The 18,665-nt window shown below is 45.5% G+C and overlaps 1 protein-coding gene across 1 annotated transcript in view; it reads right to left on the reverse strand.

The window, feature by feature from the left end:
* The window catches only part of LOC144601510 (myoferlin-like), a 285,637-nt gene that overhangs the window by 92,820 nt on the left and 174,152 nt on the right, over window positions 1-18,665 (reverse strand). Inside the window, exons 41-45 of the mRNA XM_078413727.1 lie at window positions 17,548-17,673; window positions 13,718-13,873; window positions 12,624-12,715; window positions 9,881-10,051; window positions 8,702-8,844 (exon numbers count right to left, since the gene is read on the reverse strand). Coding sequence (XP_078269853.1) covers window positions 8,702-8,844; window positions 9,881-10,051; window positions 12,624-12,715; window positions 13,718-13,873; window positions 17,548-17,673 — 688 coding nt within the window. The remainder of the gene's footprint in view (window positions 1-8,701; window positions 8,845-9,880; window positions 10,052-12,623; window positions 12,716-13,717; window positions 13,874-17,547; window positions 17,674-18,665) is intronic.

The raw sequence follows: 18,665 nt of genomic DNA on the forward strand, positions 1-18,665 counted from the left end.
CAGCCGACTTGGGGCTACTGACTGTCCCGCGGTCTAGGCTTAAGCTCAGGGGTGACCGCGCTTTTGCGGTTGCAGCTCCGAGACTGTGGAACAGCATCCCTCTCCCCATCAGAACTGCCCCCTCCATCGACTCCTTTAAGTCCAGGCTCAAAACTTATTTCTACTCCCTAGCGTTTGAGGCCCTCTAAGGGGGCGCTGTGAACTGTTTATGTATGTGCTGTTATGTTTGTGTGCCATTGTATGTTCGTTCTTAGTCCCTGAACTGATGTACAGCACTTTGGTCAACGTGGGTTGTTTTTAAATGTGCTATACAAATAAAATTGACTTGACTTGACTTGACTTGACTATTCGCTTCACCTCGGCTACTTAATAAGTCGAGTCCATAATTAAGTCTCACTGCTTTGAGTTTTCAATGCAACCTTAAGTCTTTTGAGATATTTAATTTCAGCATTTGCAAACCAGGACAAAACTTACCAATGGCACTACAATAAAGACAACTTAAATATATTTTTTAGGGTTTTGTGCTCAGTTTCGGTCACCCTGTTATAGGACAGGGTAAGGTAGAAAGGGTGCAGAGATCTCAGAGGATTATAGTGGGAGAAGGCTAGGACTTTATTCTGTGGAGCGCAGGAATACGAGGGGTGATCTTTGTAGAGGAATCATGAGAGGAATAGATAAGGAAATTGCACAGTCTTTTACCCAGGGTAGGCGAAACAAGAACAAGAGGACATGGTTTAAGGTGAGAGAGAATGATTCAATCGGAATCTGAGGGGCAACCTCTTTACACAAAAGTTAAAGGTATATGGAACAAGCTGCCAGGGGAGGTAGTTGAGGCAGGGACTATCGCAGCTTTTAAAAAAAACATTTGTATAAGTACATGGATAGGATAGATTTAGAGGGACATGGGCCAAATGCAGGCAGGTGGGACTAGTGTAGATGGGGCATCTTGGCCAGTGTGGGCACCAACCGGTGCGGTGCAAGTTGGGCCGAAAGGCCCGTTTCTACACTCTGTGACTCTACTCAAATAATCAAATGGGAGGGGTGGGCATGGTGAGGGGATTTGTGTGGAGGCTAATTAATTAACATTGAAATGTAATCCAGCCAGGTTATTTTCCACATGCCATGCAATGTGCTGTGGGACTTGTCATGTCAGGCTGCCATTTGCTGGAGCATAGAGGTAGGATATGATATTTCCAACCAAAGCTAGCCCCAGACGGCATTCTGGGAGACTGGAGGGTGGCCAATGTTTTTAAGAAGGGCAACAAGGAAAAGCTGGGAACAACATGCTAATGAGTCTGACATCAGTTATGGGCAAGTTATAAGGGGTAGGATTTACCAGCATTTGGATGGACAAGGAATGATTGGGGATAATCAGCATGGCCTTTGGCATGGGGAATTGGGTCTCACTCATCTGTTAGATTTTTGATGAGACAACCAAGAGGATTGAAGAAGTCAGGGTGATGGAAGTTGTCTATATGGACTTTTGACAAGGATCAGCATTGTGGAACAGTCTGGAAGGTTGGTTTATGGACTGGAGGCCAGTGGCGACCGGAATAGGTGTTGGGTCCATTGTTGTTCATCAGTGATTTGGATTAGCACGTACAGTACGAGGAATGGTTAGGTAAGTTTGCAGATGACACTAAAATAGGAGGCACATGGGAAAATCCCATAAAATGATCTTGTTATTTACGTTGCTATTTAAGCAATAATTGGTTTCACTTATAAATATACAACGAGTCGGCAGAAAATCTCCCAGTTTTCAGATAATGCTCTGGGATTCTTGAGGCCCACAATGGAAAATTGATTTCTTTCTGCAGTTGTACAGGGCCCTGGTGAGACCGCATCTTGAGTATTGTGTGCAGTTTTGGTCTCCTAATTTGAGGAAGGATATCCTTGCTATTGAGGCTCTCGAGGTTAATCCCCAGAATGGCAGGACTGTCATATGAGGAAAGATTGGAAAGACTGGGCTTGTATTCACTGGAGTTTAGAAGGATGTGAGGGGATCTTATAGAGACGTATAAAATTATAAAAGGGCTGGACAAGCTTGATGCAGGAAAAATGTCCAGAACCAGGGGCCACAGTCCAAGAATAAAGGGGAGGAATAAAGAGGAATAAAGAATAAAGAGGCTGCTGCCAACCTCCTGTCCCCCCCCCATCCGGACCAAACTCAGATCCTGGGGGGACAGGGCTTTCTCCATCGCTGCTCCCACCCTCTGGAACTCACTACACCAAACCGTCAGAGACTCCTCCTCACTCACCACATTCAAAACATCACTGAAGTCTCACCTGTTCAGCACTGCCTTCAACCACTGACCGTCACCTCACCTTCTGTCTCCTTTTTCTGTTCGTTTACTTATTTATCTATTTATTTTCTTCTCTATGTTCTAGAAATCCTTGTAAAGCGTCTTTGAGTGTTTGAAAAGCGCTATATAAATGTAATGCATTATTATTATTATTATTAAAACTGAGGTGAGAAGAAACATTTTCACCCAGAGAATTGTGAATTTGTGGAATTAATTCTCTGCCACAGAAAACAGTGGAGGCCAATTCACTGGATGAATTTAAAAGAGAGTTAGATAGAGCTCTAGGGGCTAGTGGAATCAAGGGATATGGGGAGAAGGCAGGCGCGGGCTACTGATTCTGGATGATCAGCCATGATCACAATAAATGGCGGTGCTGGCTCGAAGGGCCAAATGGCCTCTTCCTGCACATATTTTCTATGTTTCTATGTTTTTTCAAGGCCAACATTGCACGAGAAGGACAATGCATTCAACAAGCGACTCGACCATCAGTCTGAAGAAGGGTCTCGACCCGAAACGTCACCCATTCTTTCTCGCCAGAGATGCTGCCTGACCCGCTGAGTTGCTCCAGCATTTTGTGTCTACCTTCAATACATTCAACAATGCAGCACTCTCGCATTAATGCACCAGAGTGCCGGTGTAACATTTTAATCACATCAATGGAATGGGACTCAAATCCAGCTCAAACTGCAAATCAGCTTGGCTCCAAGATCACAATTTAATCTCAGGCATGGGACAAAGGGTAAGTCCAAACATAAACTTGTCTTTTCCTCAACGCTGATTAATCTGCAGGAAATTTCATATCTTTATAAAACTTTTAAAAAACACAGGAAGTTAGGAATGTTGGATGATGATAGCACGAATAAATCCCTTGCCTGTCAAAGTAAGAGTACACTGCTCACAAACAGACATTCATCACTCATTTGTACTTCCAGCGGCGATTCTTTCAACAGTGAAGAAAAGTGGAATCTAATCAAAGCAACCATTAAAAAACGTTCAGACACGGTTTTACAATACTGGGGATCAGGCCATAACTGAGTCAGGTCATAAGTGATAGGAGCAGAATTAGGCCATTCGGCCCATCAAATCTACTCCGCCATTCAATCATGGCTGATCTATCCCTCCCTTCCATCTGCATTTTCTGGTAGTGAAATCATTCAAGAAACTCAGTTTAATCTGAGGAAGTTTGAGCTGCAGCACTTTGGGAGATTGAATGGAACGTGTGCAGAGGAATCTTGCGGGAGTCCAGGTCCATAGTTCCTTGAAAGTGACAACACAAGCAGAAAGAGTGGAAAAGAAGGCGTGTGGTATGCTTGCCTTTGCTGGCCGGGACATTGAGAGTGAGAGAGAGGAAATCGTGATGCAGCTCCACAAGACTTTGCTTAGGCCGCATTTGGAGCCTTGCGTGCAGTTCTGGTCAATTGACATTCCTAACTTGCTGTTTAAACAAAAAAGTTTTATAAACATATGACATCTCCTGCTTATTAATCAGCATTGAGGAAAAGGCAGGTTTATGTTTCGACTAATCCCTGTGGCCCTTGGCTGAGATTGAATTACAGGAAGGATGTGGAGGTTTTGGGGAGGGTGCTGAAGAAGCCTAATCACAATGCTGCCTAGATTAGGGGATACTAGCGACATGGAGAGGTTGGACAAACTTGCTATTGTTTTCTCTGGAACTTCATAGGTTGAGGAGAGACCTGATAGGAGTATCTAACATTTATGAGAGGCATAGATAGGGCCGGTCTGTATCTTTCTCCCACATTGGAAATGTCAAAGACTAGAGGACAGAGCTTTAAGGTGGGAGGGGAAAAGTTTAAAGGAGTCTAGACAAGTGGACCCGTTGGGCCCAAACCTCTCCTGCATTGGTGCAGCACCCTCTCCTCCCCCATTACCCCCTCTCCCCTCTCCCCCCCTCTCCCCTCCCACCCTCCCTTATCCCTCCACTCCCATCCTCCCTCCCTTCTCCCCTCTCCTCTCCCCTTCACCTCCCCTTTTCCCCCTTCCTCCCCTTCCTCCTCCCCTCCCCGTCCCCTCTCCCACCCCGCCATTCCATCCCCCTCAACCCCCCTTATCCTCCCCCCTCCCTCCCCCCAATCCCTTCACCCCCCCTCCCTCCCCCCAAGATAGATTTAAACTTTAAAATGTGAATAATTTAAAAAATATAACACCGATTTCAATGAAACTTCTTCCATTAGCACCAGAGGGACGACGGTGAGTAAGGTGGGCCTATAATTGTCACACTATCGTGTACCGTTTTGGCTGTAGTTCAGGAACAAACAAACAAACAAACAAGAGTTTTAGTATTTCGATGTGCGGGGCAGGTTTTCTTTATACTGGGTGGTGGGTGCCTGGAATACACTGTCAAGAGAGGTGGTGGAGGCAGACACGACAGTGCTGTTTAACAGGCTTTTGGTAGGCACAGAGAATGGAGGGCCAGAGATCAAATGCAGGCAAAGATTAGTTTATCTTGGGATTATAATCAGCACAGACTATGTGGGCCGAAGGGACTCTTCCAGTGCTATACTGTTCTATGTTCGAAGTAATTTGCCGAACAAATCAATGATTCTTACAAAATGCTGGAGTAACTCAGCAGGTCAGGCAGCATCTCAGGAGAGAAGGAATCATATCATCATCATATATATACAGCCGGAAACAGGCCTTTTCGGCCCTCCAAGTCCGTGCCGCCCAGCGATCCCCGTACATTAACACTATCCTACACCCACTAGGGACAATTTTTACATTTACCCAGCCAAGTACGTCTTTGGAGTGTGGGAGGAAACCGAAGATCTCGGAGAAAACCCACGCAGGTCACGGGGAGAACGTACAAACTCCTTACAGTGCAGCACCCGTAGTCAGGATCGAACCTGAGTCTCCGGCGCTGCATTCGCTGTAAAGCAGCAACTCTACTGCTGCGCTACCGTGCCGCCCTGGGTGACGTTTTTGGGTCGAGACCCTTCTTCAGACTGAAGAAGGGTCTCGACCCGAAACGTCGCCCATTCCTTCTCTCCTGAGATGCTGCCTGACCTGCTGAGTTACTCCAGCATTTTGTGAATAAATACCTTCGATTTGTACCAGCATCTGCAGTTATTTTCTTACACTACAATGATCCTTACAATGTCAGTCACAGGCAACACAGTTGCTGCACACTGTGGAATGGATGGCACGCACACTCTTCCAATCAAGCAAACACACAGTATCTCCACGAAAATGCCTCAACACGCTACAATTTCTAGGACACAAAAGAAAATGAGCATAACCACAGGTATAACTTTCAATGCCCAGGCAAATTGGCTGCTTGAACCCAATCCTGTTTTGCATTTAAAGCCTCTAAAAACAAACATGAACTCATCTTAAAACTCTTCAGCTTCAATTTTATGCGCCGTCAACTGCGAAAAGAAAATATTGCAAGCAAAACAGGCTTAGACATGAAACATTCTTACATTATTCACAGACTATGATTGTAACCTAATTCAAACATTGACATTCAGCTGAAATGACATCCCCATCTATGCAACTAGTAAAAAAAAGTGTACTTTCCTCAGTAAAGGGCAACTCTATTCCACCTTTGCTCAATCAGAAGACCACATGGACATTGGGAATACAACACAGCAGAGTTACTTGACCAGAACTGGACCCGACTATCAAGCTGTACAACTCCTCCCCCTTCTGTCCTGGGGTAGACTGACTTCCCCCATCCCCAAATCTTTGCACATCCGCAAACCTCTCCACTCACCACTTTAATTTCATGCTTCATGTATTTTGTGTTTTTATGACTGTTGGCAGATCAATTTCCCTCCTGGGATAAATAAAGTTCTATCGTATCGTATCACATTGTAGAACTGGGCAGCGGGTGAACCATTAATATAACCCTCTGCCCAAAACTTACAAAGAGTGGGGAAAATGTGCAGCTTGATGATGTTAGAGAGGACAAGAAAATACTTTGATACCAACTTAAAATCCATGAAAGGCACAAAGTGACACTTGATAGAATTGCTGCTTATTCAATCGCTGTAACAGATGCCAACTTCTCTACATCAGCGAGACCAAGTGCAAGCTCAGCGATCGTTTCGCTCAACACCTCCTCTCAGTCCGCCTTAACCAACCTGATCTCCCGGTGGCTCAGCACTTCAACTACCCCTCCCATTCCCAATCTGACCTTTCTGTCTTGGGCCTCCTCCATTGTCAGAGTGAGGCCCAGTGCAAATTGGAGGAACAGCACCTCATATTTTGCTTGGGTAGTTTACACCTCAGCTAAATGAACATTAATTTCTCTAACTTCAGACAGTCCCTGCTTTCCTTCTCTATCCCCTCCCCCTTCCCAGTTCTCCCACCAGTCTTCCTGTCTCTGACTACATCCTATCTTTGTCCCGCCCCCTCCCCTGACATCATCTGAAGAAGGGTCTCGACCCGAAACGTCACCCATTCCTTCTCTCCCGAGATGCTGCCTGACCCGCTGAGTTACTCCAGCATTTTGTGTCTGCTACTTATTCAAGTTGCTCTATAAGTGCTTGGGATCTTGGTCTTATTTTCCCTTTACCTCCCAAGATGCTTGCTGACATACTTGCAATTTTCACAAATGCTGAGCATTTTCTTTTCCTCGACAACACAAATCTTCTTACCACATAGTTCACACTTTAAAAGTTGAGGCAGAAACGAACTTTAACAATCATCATCGGCGGTCACTGGAAGCGAGTGTGACTGTCCTCTCCATAGGGTCGGACGCCTGTGCGTGACTTTGTTTAACGTGGGGAGACTGGTGCACAGACAGCCACCACACGGTCCTTGACAGATCTGGGTCAGGATCCAGTGGCGTGGAGTCCAAGACGACCGGGGACCCCTTTCTGCTGCAGCCTTCATCCATCCGCCTTCCCAGCCGTTGTGACGCTCCACTAAAGTCAGCCACCATCCTCCCTCCGCCTGTTCCACCGTCCCCTTTAACAACAAAGGCCCCTCGTCCTTGCCTTTCACCCCACTGCCCTCTGCATCTTCCTCCCACATCTCCACCACCTTCAAAGTGATTCTACCACCAGTCACACCTTCCCATCTCCATTCCATTCAGCAGAGACTACCACTTCCTTCACAATTCCTGGTTCACTCATCCCCTTCCCACCCAATCCACCCCCTTCCCAGGTACTTTCTGCCATAACAGCAGGAGATGCAATACCTGCCCCGACACCTCCTCTCCCACATCTATCCAGAGATAGCCCTTTCAAATGAGACAAAGATTCACAGGCACCTGCTCCAAGCTCACCTGTGTACACGGTACTCCCAATGTGGCCTCTTTTACACCGGCCATACTAAGCACAGACGAGCCGACCATTTCACGGAATACTTGAGCTTGGTACACCAAGGCTGCTGGATCTTTTGGTTGCTAACCATTTTAACTTCTCTTCCCATACTGACCTTTTTGTGCTGGGCCTCCCCCATTACACCTTATGTGCTGCTTGGGTAGATTACAACCCAACGCTATGACGTTAATTGTGGGACTGTCATGAGGAAAGATTGGAAAGACTGGGCTTGTGCAGTTACCTAACTACACCATGTGACATTACTATTCACTACCAAGTTTAGATTTCTAACTTGATATACACCGATCAGCCAAAACATTATGACCACTGTCAGGCGAAGTGAATAACATTAATTGTCTTGTTACATTAGCACCTGTCAAGGGGTGGGATATATTAGACAGCAAGTGAACAGTCAGTTCTTGAAGTTGATGTGTTGGATGCAGGAGAAATGGGCAGGAGTAAAGACCTGAGCGACTTTGACAAGGGCCAAGTTGTTATGGCCAGACGACTGGGTCAGAGCATCTCTGAAACGGCAAGGCTTGTGGGGTGATCCCGGTCAGCAGTGGTGAGTACCTACCGACAGTGGTCCGAGGAGGGACAAACCACAAACCGGCGACAGGGTGTTGGGCGCCCAAGGCTCATCGATGCGCGAGGGCAACGAAGGCTATCCCATCTGGTCCGAACTGACAGAAGGTCTATTGTGGCACAAGCCACAGAAAATGTTAATGGTGGTCACGGGAGGAATGTGTCACAATACACAGTGCATCACACCCTGCTGCGTATGGGGCTGCACACGGAGGACCAACAGCATATTAGGCAGGTGGTCATAATGTTTTGGCTCAACAGGTCATCATGTTTTGGCTGATCGGTGTATCTTGCTGCTGCACTGGGTAATTTTGGTTAAAGAACAGTGCAAACATTTTCATTTTTACCAAAAGCACAATTCCTGTCGTTTAGAACACAGGCTTTTTGAGTGGAGAGTGTTCAGTAAAACAATTAATAAGCTTCCATTTGAATTGGTGCACATTCAATGCACACTAATTGCACTTTCCTCATTTGAGAATTATCCTGATTGTTGCCTTTCAGCCACTTCTCTGTGGCAAAAGCACTTACCAATTTCACTTAGCACGTATTCCTGACCGTTGTAGGAGAGGCTGGTGCTCGAGGTGACAGGCGGAGACAGGCCCTTCATCTTGGCCAGATTCTGCAGCAGCTGGGATGGCTTGAGCTGATCACGCCAGGCATTTATTCCAGAACTGTTAAAAAAGAAACGATTTCAGTGAGTCACATCCAAATCAACCACACGGAAACAAAAATAATGTTGTTCCGACGAAAGATGAATGATCACATCAAAACTTTTCAAAACACTTCAGGCAATACATTTATTTCAGTAAACATTACTAGAAGATTGAGGGGGGATCTTATAGAAACTTACAAAATTCTTAAGGGGTTGGACAGGTTAGATGCAGGAAGATTGTTCCCGATGTTGGGGAAGTCCAGAACAAGGGGTCACGGTTTAAGGATAAGGGGGAAGTCTTTTAGGAACGAGATGAGAAAGTTTTTTTTCACACAGAGTGGTGAACCTGTGGAATTCTCTGCCACAGAAGGTAGTTGAGGCCAGTTCATTGGCTATATTTAAGAGGGAGTTAGATGTGGCCCTTGTGGCTAAAGGGATCAGGGGGTATGGAGAGAAGGCAGGTACGGGATACTGAGTTGGATGATCAGCCATGATCATATTGAATGGCGGTGCAGGCTCGAAGGGCCGAATGGCCTACTTCTGCACCTAGTTTCTATGTTTATATTATGCAGACCAATAAGAACGGTTTACTTCAACCATTTAACAAGGCCAAAATAGGGAGAAATATCTGTGTTCTTTTGTCCAAATTGTTGTTGAAGAATGGGTGTTTGTAATGTACAGAAGGGAAGAACTTCTTTTTTAAGAAGCACCTACCTGCTCATGACCAACATAAAGCATTACATCTAATCCAAACGATAGACACAATAAGCTGGAGTAACTCAGCGGGTCAGACAGCATCTCTGGAGAGAAGGAATAAGTGACGTTTCGGGTCTCGACCTATTCCTTCTCTCCAGAGATGCTGCCTGTCCCGCTGAGTTACTCCAGCTTTTTATGTCTATCTTTGGTTTAAACCAGCATCTGCAGTTCCTTCCCACACTTCTACTCCAGAGATTGATTCAGGCCTTGGTAACCATATTCCAGGACCTAAATATCAGAGAGGGGAGAAAACATTTAAATATACAAAAGTCCACAGCCGATACATCTTCAGTACTCACATATAATATGATTGGGGCAATCCGCAACAAGCTCCAAAGTGTGATAAAAGTCTGTTTTCCAAATCAATAACAGTCTCTCCAACCTTTTCATCACGTGACAACAGATCAAAGTCATAGAGTGCAATTTTGAGATCTTTCTCCGTCGGTAAATTGCAACTCATTTCAAACATCCTGAAAAAAAAATAATACAATGGTGAGAATTTCTCCAACCAATGCTGTGTTTTTGCTAAAGTAAGGATTTGGACTTTTGACTCACAACATTGCTCATCATAACATTAGCTTTCAAAAAAAGTTAGAATATGCATCCGGGAATATGTTTAGCCATGAAGGTAGACACAACAAGCTGGAGTAACTCAGCAGGTCAGGCAGCATCTCAGGAGAGAAGAAATGGGTGACTTTTCGGGTCGAGACCCTTCTTCAGACTGATCACCCATTCCTTCTCTCCCGAGAGTTCGTAATTATCTGTACCTACTGTGCACAAGCAGGAGGTCACAGGCTAGATGCAGGAAAATCGTTCCTGATGTTGGGGGAGTCCAGAATCTGGGGTCACAGTTTAAGAATAAGGGGTAGGCCATTTAGGACCGAGAAATAAGGAAAAACTTTTTCAGCCAGAGAGTTGTGAATCTGTGGAATTCCCTGCCACAGAAGACAGTGGAGGCCAATTCACTGGATGTTTTCAAGAGAGAGTTGCATATGGCTCTTAGGGCTACCAGAATCAAGGGATATGGGGAGAAACAAGGAACAGGGTACTGATTCTGGATGATCAGCCATGATCACATTGAATGGCAGTGCTGGCTTGAAGGGCTGAATGGCCTACACCTGCACCTATTGTCTATGTCTATGTTTCTATGAGATGCTGCCTGACCCGCTGAGTTAGTCCAGCATTTTGTGCCTACCTTCGATTTAAACCAGCATCTGCGTTTTTTTTTCCTATATGTTTAGCCACAAAGTATTAGCTTTCATGCCTATTCAACGATGAGATGAGTGATCTCAACTCGAATGACAAGAGACCTTCTTGACACCCAAACTAGGAAAATAAGACTGCTTGGAGCTCCGATAATTACATGGCAATTTTCATTGCTGAAGAACTTGTCAGAGACTAAGTCGGTCTGAAGAAGGGTCTCGACCTAAAACGTTACCCATTCCTTCTCTCCAAAGATGCTGCCTGTCCCGCTGAGCTACTCCAGCATTTTGTGTTTATCTAAAGACTAAGTAGATCTTTCTATCCATTTTGCAGCTCAATAAGTGTAATTTGCTTTCACTCTAACCATCAAACAAAGAAAAAAGAAGCACATTTTTGCCTCCCAAGTCATTTGGAAATTATCCCGATTTTAAAACTATACTCTTTGCCAGAAAACTATAACAAATCTTAAAATGCTATTCAAGAAGGGTCTCGACCCGAAACGTCGCCCATTCCTTCTCTCCTGAGATGCTGCCTGACCCGCTGAGTTACTCCAGCATTTTGTGAATAAATACCTTAATATTCTTTTGATTACTTCGTATTAGACACATTTCTGGGAAGTTACAGAAAGTTCTCAAGTCTCTACAAATTTCTGTCCATGCTGTTCTTTGGGCAGCACAATTGGTAAAGCTGCTGCCTCACAATACCAGAGACATGGATTCAGTCCTGACCTCCAGTACCATCTGTTTGGAGATCGCATGTATCTGCCTGAGGTCAGGTGGGCTTCCGCTGGGTGCTTCGGTTTCTTCCCACCTCCCAAATGGGTGCAGGCTTGTAGGTTAATTGGCCTCTGTAAAACGCCCCTAGCTTTCAGGGTAGACATGTGAACGTGGGATAAGATAAAACCAGTGTAAATGGGAGATCGTTGGTCATTGTGAACTCGGTGGGCCGAAGGACCTGTTACTATTTTTTAATGGTTGATGGAATTTCATACATAGCATTGTGAGATGTTGTATTTTGGAAAGACGAACATGGGCAGGACCTACACAGTCTCTGAGGAGTGTTGGAGAGGAGAGGGATCCAGGAGTGCAGATACATAGCTTGTTGAAAGTGGCACCACAGGGTAGAGAGGGTGGTCAAAGAGGGTTTTGGCATATTGGCCTTCATCAGTCAGAGCACTGAGCATAGAAAATGGAAGGGTCATGTTGCAGTTAAATAAGACATTTGTGAGGCCACATTTGGAGCATTGTGTTCCGTCCTGGGCACCATGTTATTGGAAAGATGGTGTCAAGCTGGAAAGGGTGCAGAGAAGATTTACGAGGATGTAGCCAAGACCCAAGGGCTGCAGATATAGGGAGAGGTTGAGCAGCTTAGGAGCGCAGGAAGATGAGTGTGATCTTAAGGAGGTGTACAAAATCATGAGATGAATGGATCGGTAGACACAGAGCCTCTTTCCCAGAGTTGGAGAATCGAGGACCAGAGGACATAGATTTAAGGAGAGGGGGAAAAGATTTAATAGGAACCCAAGGGGTTACTTTGTCCACACAAAGGGTAGTGGGTGTAGGGAACGAACTGCCGGAGGAGGTAGTTGAGGCAGGGTCTATCGCAACGTTTAAGAAACATTCAGACAGATACATGGATAGGACATGTTTAGAGGTATATGGGCCGGTGGTGGGAACAGTGCAGATGGAACATGTTGGCCGGTGTGGGTAAGTTGGGCCAAAGGGGCCTGTTTCCACGCTGTACGACTATGACTCTAAAAGACACTCATCGAAATTATCGAAGGTAAGACTACTTCTCTTGAACATGCAGTAAACATGAGATAATTTATATATGTATTACCTGCCATACACTGGGTTCAGTGTCTTGGGTACATAATTATCTCTATCTTCTATTGATTTTCGACCCAAGCTGATCTTCACAAATGGGTCACACTAAGAGAAAAATAATTTTCGCTGAACATTAATGCAACAGATTCGTCCAACAGGAAATACGTTACATGGGTAAAATTAATCATGTGGACAAGGAAGAGTAGAAGGACAACATCCATTTTGGCCATTGTGCCATCCAGTCACTAGCAGCAGTCAAGACCATGACATTTGTATCGCCAAAAATTCCACTCAAAACTCAAACGAAAAATGAAATCAATTTATTTTTTCCAAATTTGCATTGCCGAATAAGCTGAATGTTGAACATGTTGAATATTGGTGAAAATCTTTTTTCTGGCATCAGAAGCACTGTCACATATAAACAATGGAATTTTTGTACCGATGACTGGATAACTCATAACTAAAACACCTTCATGGAGGGATCAGGGTTGTTAAATAGGAAAAGTGACCCCATTGTTGATCATTGCAATGCTGTAATTGCATTTGGAAGTACTACAGCCATTGGATTGGTCATAGAGTGATACAGTGTGGAATCAGGCCCTTCGGCCCAACGCGCCCACACTGGCTAACAATGTCCCAGCTACCCTAGTCCCACTTGCCTGCACTTGGTCCATAACCCTCCAAACCTGCCCTATCCATGTACCTGTCCAACTGTTTCTTAAACGATGGGAAAGTCCCAGCCTCAACTACCTCCTCTGGCAGCTTGTTCCATACACCCACCACCCTCTGTGTGAAAAGTTACTCCTCGGATTCCTATTAAATCTTTTCCCCTTCACCTTGAACTTATGTCTTCTGGTACTTGATTCCTCTACTCTGGGTAAAAGACTGTGCATCTACCCGATCTATTCCTCTCATGATTTTGTCTCCCTCCATAATTTCACCCCTCATCCTCCTACGCTCCATGGAATAGAGACCCAGCCTACTCAACCTCTCCCTACAGCACCTAGAAATTGCCCTAAATTGTTAGGATTGTCCTAAATACAGCTGTTATATGCTCAGATACCAGCAGGTTTAATGCACATTAAATGACAGATTTAAGTTTCTTACCTTGCCATTACTATCTTTCGGTTGCAAGTCAATGGCTCGAATGATGTAGATTCGTACCAAACATTCTTGAGTGCCGCTATCGGGAAGCTCCACAAACTGACGTGGGGGCATTTTAACACCTGGATCATCACTTAAAGGATAAACTTTAAAGGAACCCTGCAAAGCAAATGAAATAAAACCTTAAGAATCCTCATATGAGGAAAGATTGAAAAGACTAGGCTTGTATTCACTGGAGTTTAGAAGGTTGAGAGGGGATCTTATAGAGACGTATAAAATTATAAAAGGACTGGGCAAACTAGATGCAGGAAAAATGTTCCCAATGTTGGGGGAGTCCAGAACCAGGGGCCACAGTCTAAGAATAAAGGGGAGGCCATTTAAAACACCACCCAGAGAGTTGTGAATTTGTGGAATTCTCTGCCACAAAGGGCAGTGGAGGCCGATTCACTGAATGGATTTAAGAGAGAGTTAGATAGAACTCTAGGGGCTAGTGGAATCGAGGGATATGGGGAGAAGGCAGGCACGGGTTATTGATTGTGGATGATCAGCCATGATCACAATGAATGGCGGTGCTGGCTCGAAGGGCCGAATGGCCTCCTCCTGGACCTATTTTCTGTGTTTCTATGTTTCTAGAACACCAGATGCATAAATAATTCATTGAAACAAATTTGTAGCATTTCCCCGATCATCTTCGGGCAAGATTCAGGTCATTCAGAAAACCAATTGAGTTTGCACAAATCATTTTAAGAGAACTATCACACCAAAATACTCAGGTCAGTCAGCACAAGTGAAGAGGGAAATAGAATTAGGATTAAATGTCATTAACCTCCGAACTCTAATGAAAAGCTTTCAATGTAACACATTAACACCAATCTGAGGGGTCTCGACCTGAAACGTCACCCACTACCTTCTCTCCAGAGATGCTGCCTGACCCGCTGAGTTACTCCAGCTTTGTGTGTCTACCTTCGGTAACACGTTAACGGAGTCTCTGCCACAGATGCAGCCCGACGTACTGAGTACTCAATCAGATGTTGTATATCAAACTTCCAGGAGCTGCAGTATTTTGCAGCATCTGGAGCATTTTGTTGGGATTGAACCATCAGTTACCAATCTTTGTATCTTCACAGATACATTAAATCATTAGTAAAGCAAAAATCTGTAATGCTGGAAATCAGCGGAGGAAGGAATGCACAGCTCATGATGCAGCAACTGCAAAAGATAAACTATTATGATTTTAACACCCTTTGTGATCATGGAACCACGGGCAATTTAAGCACAGTTTGGGGTAAACTTTTGATATGCAGTCAACCCTCATTTTACCAGATCCTTTTATAACAGATTTTGTTATGCCGGATGGAGCTGGTGACCGCACTCCTGACTTGCACCTCCAGCCCTCTGCTCGGTCGCAAGGTGCACCCTCCTTCACCCACCACATGGTCCGATTGACACGGCTGTTGTTGCGGCTCACGTTGTAGCCCCTGGGGACAGCGCGTTCTCCAGGCCGCCGCTACCAACAGGACGCACCCAGTCACTGTCGGCCTCCCTCCCCTATCATCTGCTGCAGCTTCCTCCCGTCCGTCCCTTTATCGGCTCGACCGCCACTGCCCCCCCCATCTCCCATCTCCCTGTCCCACTCAGCTTCCTCCCCCCACCCCCCCAACCTCAGAGTCACCGACATAGCTACAAAGGGCGGCACGGTAGCGCAGCGGTAGAGTTGCTGCTTTACAGCGAATGCAGCGCCGGAGACTCAGGTTCGATCCTGACTACGGGTGCTGCACTGTAAGGAGTTTGTACGTTCTCCCCGTGACCTGCGTGGGTTTTCTCCGAGATCTTCGGTTTCCTCCCACACTCCAAAGACGTACAGGTATGTAGGTTAATTGGCTGGGTAAATGTAAAAATTGTCCCTAGTGGGTGTAGGATAGTGTCAATGTACGGGGATCGCTGGGCGGCACGGACTTGGTGGGCCGAAAAGGCCTGTTTCCGGCTGTATATATATGATATGATATGATATGATACTCCACTTTGGAAGATGTTGGGGAGAAAGAGGAGGTGGTGGCGCGGCGTGGGAATGAACAAAGTGATGGGTGGGAGGGGACCCAACCCCAGGGTGACCGAGCGCGTCCTGACGGTAGAGGCGTCCTGAAGAAAGTGCGTCCCGTCAGAAGCTACAACGTGAGCCACAACAACAGCTGCATCAACCGGTGAAGAAGGGCTCGCTGGTGCAGGCCAGCGCCTAGTCTTAAGATGTAAGGACACAAAGTGCTGGACTAACTTAGCAGACCGAATCAGTCTGAAGAAGGGTCCTGACGTCATCTATCTGTGTTCTCCAGAGACGCTGCCTGACCCACTGAGTTACTCCAGCTCTATGTATCCTATGGTGCTGCAGTTTCTTGTTTCAACTGCATACAATGATAATACCTTACTCGGTTATAGCGGACAATCGGCAATCACGGACACCATCCCCCCCCCCCTCCCCATATGGCCTGTTATGGCAAAGATTCACTCTATTCATTTTTTGCTGGATGATGTGATATTCTGAATGAGAGTTTTCCAAATAGTGAAAGGCGTGTACAGAGTGGATGTGGAGAGGATGTTTCCAGTGGTGGGAGAGTCTGGGACCAGGAGGTCACAGCCTCAGAATGAAAGGACGTTCCTTTTGGGTCGGAAATGAGGAGGAATTTATTTCGTCAGAGGGTGGTGAATCTGTGGGATTCATTGCCACAGACGGCTGAGGAGGCCAAGTCAATGGATATTTTTAAGGCAGGGATAGATAGATTCTTGATTGGTGAGGGTGTCAGCGGTTATGAGGAGAAGGCAGGAGAATGGGGTTAAGAGGGAAAGATAGATCAGCCATGATTGAATGGTGGAGTGGACTTGATGGGCCGAATGGCCTAATTCTGCTCCAATCACGTATAAAAGCTCAAAAAACATTAACATGCTTCATTAATCTTTACAGAAAGGGTTCCAATTATAAATAGCTGCAATTATTTGACTCCAAAGCTGGTGATGCCAGACCACAGTAGTATGGCAATATCAATAGCATGCATGGCCAAATGATACAGTCTGTCAGTGCTGTGTTAAATGATGAATGGCATAACTCCCGCTGGTGTATTAGCCAGTTGTTTAAGATTGTCAGTGAGGCCAAATCTGGAGGAACAGCACCTCATATTTCTCTTGGGCAGCTTCCAACCCAGCAGTATGAATATTGATTTCCCCACCTTCAAGTAACCCTTGCTTCCCCTCTCTCCGTCCCTCCCCCACCAAAGTTGCTGTACTAGCCTTGTTGCGTCTCATTGTCCGTAACTCGTTTTCACCTTGCCCACAGCTAACGATGGCCTATTTCCTTTATCATCGTTACATTTGTGTCTATCTTTCATTCATTCATTCTCTATCTCTCCACATCACCATCCATAGCTCTCGTGTCCCTTTCCCCTGACACTCGGTCTGAAGAAGGGTCTCGACCCGAAACGTCACCCATTCCTTTTCTCCAGAGACGCTGAGTTACTCCAGCTTTTTGAGTCTATATTCAGACCACTGCTGGAGGAACACAGCTGTTCAGGCAGCATCCATAGAGGGAGATGGACAGACAATATTGAGTTTGGACCCTGTTTTTAATTATCCCATTGGATTGTTTTTTGGAAGAAGAACACATTTTGGTCCATCTTGTATTAAACTCTTTAAAGGCGTGCAAACAGAGTTTATCGTTTGCTGAATAAAATTGCAGAATTAGCCTCCCACCTGATAAATGTGCAAGTACAGTAGCAGAACATATTTAAAAACAGTAGATCATGGGACCACATGTGTCTGCATTTTATTTCAAAGAAAAAGCCTACCTTAAATTCACCCACAACTGATGGGTCTTCATCATCCTCAGTTTTGCCTCTGAAGAGTTTAAAGGTCTGGCAGAAATCTGTCAGCTTTTTGAAATCAGGGACATTCTCCAGGTCTGTGTCGTACACCTGTTGGGAGGGAAGTGGAGGAAGTCAAATTAAAAGAGAAAGACACGAGAAGCGCTCTTATCACTAACTAGCCCCACTTCACTTTCTGCCTGGAGGGCAAAAGTCACCTTATCTAGATGGAAGCTGGTGTGGGACTGATTATTGGCAGCAGACGGGGCCAGGTGTAATCTGAAAAAGCCCAGGCACTGACAGTTTTAAAATCATCTCTCTTAATTGTGTTGACAGCTATTTGTCTGCAGGCAATGCAAAACGTCAAACTCTCTCAATTTCAAGTGAAGGTGGAAAACGGACCTTTAGAATCCAACTGACAATAGCATATAAATAGCCGAGGTAACCAATATTAATCCTAATTAAAACATTTTACAGCGTTAAAGTGCCACTGCTGGATATCATTTGCAAATAAGATCTAGGTGCAAGGGTCACAATAAGGTCGATGAGGAGTTAAGGACTACACCCTTAACGTTTGAGAGCTTCATTCAACAGTCAGATATCAGTGGGGAAGAAGCCTTTAGAGATGCAGCACAGAATCAGGCCCTTGGAGCCCATCAAGTCCGCACTGACCACCAATCACTCCATACACTCCACACCAAGGACAACTTACAATTTTATCAAAGCCAATTAACCTACAAACCTGCACATCTTTGGAGTGTGGATGGGAACCAGAGCATCCGGTGAAAACCCAGATACTCACAGGGAGAACCCTACAAACTCTGTACAGACCGCACCCGTATTCAGGATCGGATCCGGGTCCCTGGAGCAGTAAGGCAGCAACTCTACCGCTGGACCACCATGCCACCCTAAACATTTGCCCCGAGCTGTTCTTGAATGTGGTTGTAAATGCTATCATCTACTGTATCTTATGCCCAATGAGAGAGGAGAGAAGAGGGGATGTTGAGGGTGTAACAGGCCCTTGATTTATATTGGCTGCTTTCCTGAGTTAAGGTCAAGTGTAGATGGAGTCGATGGGCAGGTGGAGCGTGCTATGTGATGGA

Source organism: Rhinoraja longicauda, chromosome 16 (genome assembly GCF_053455715.1).
Source record: "Rhinoraja longicauda isolate Sanriku21f chromosome 16, sRhiLon1.1, whole genome shotgun sequence".
NCBI lineage: Eukaryota > Metazoa > Chordata > Chondrichthyes > Rajiformes > Arhynchobatidae > Rhinoraja > Rhinoraja longicauda.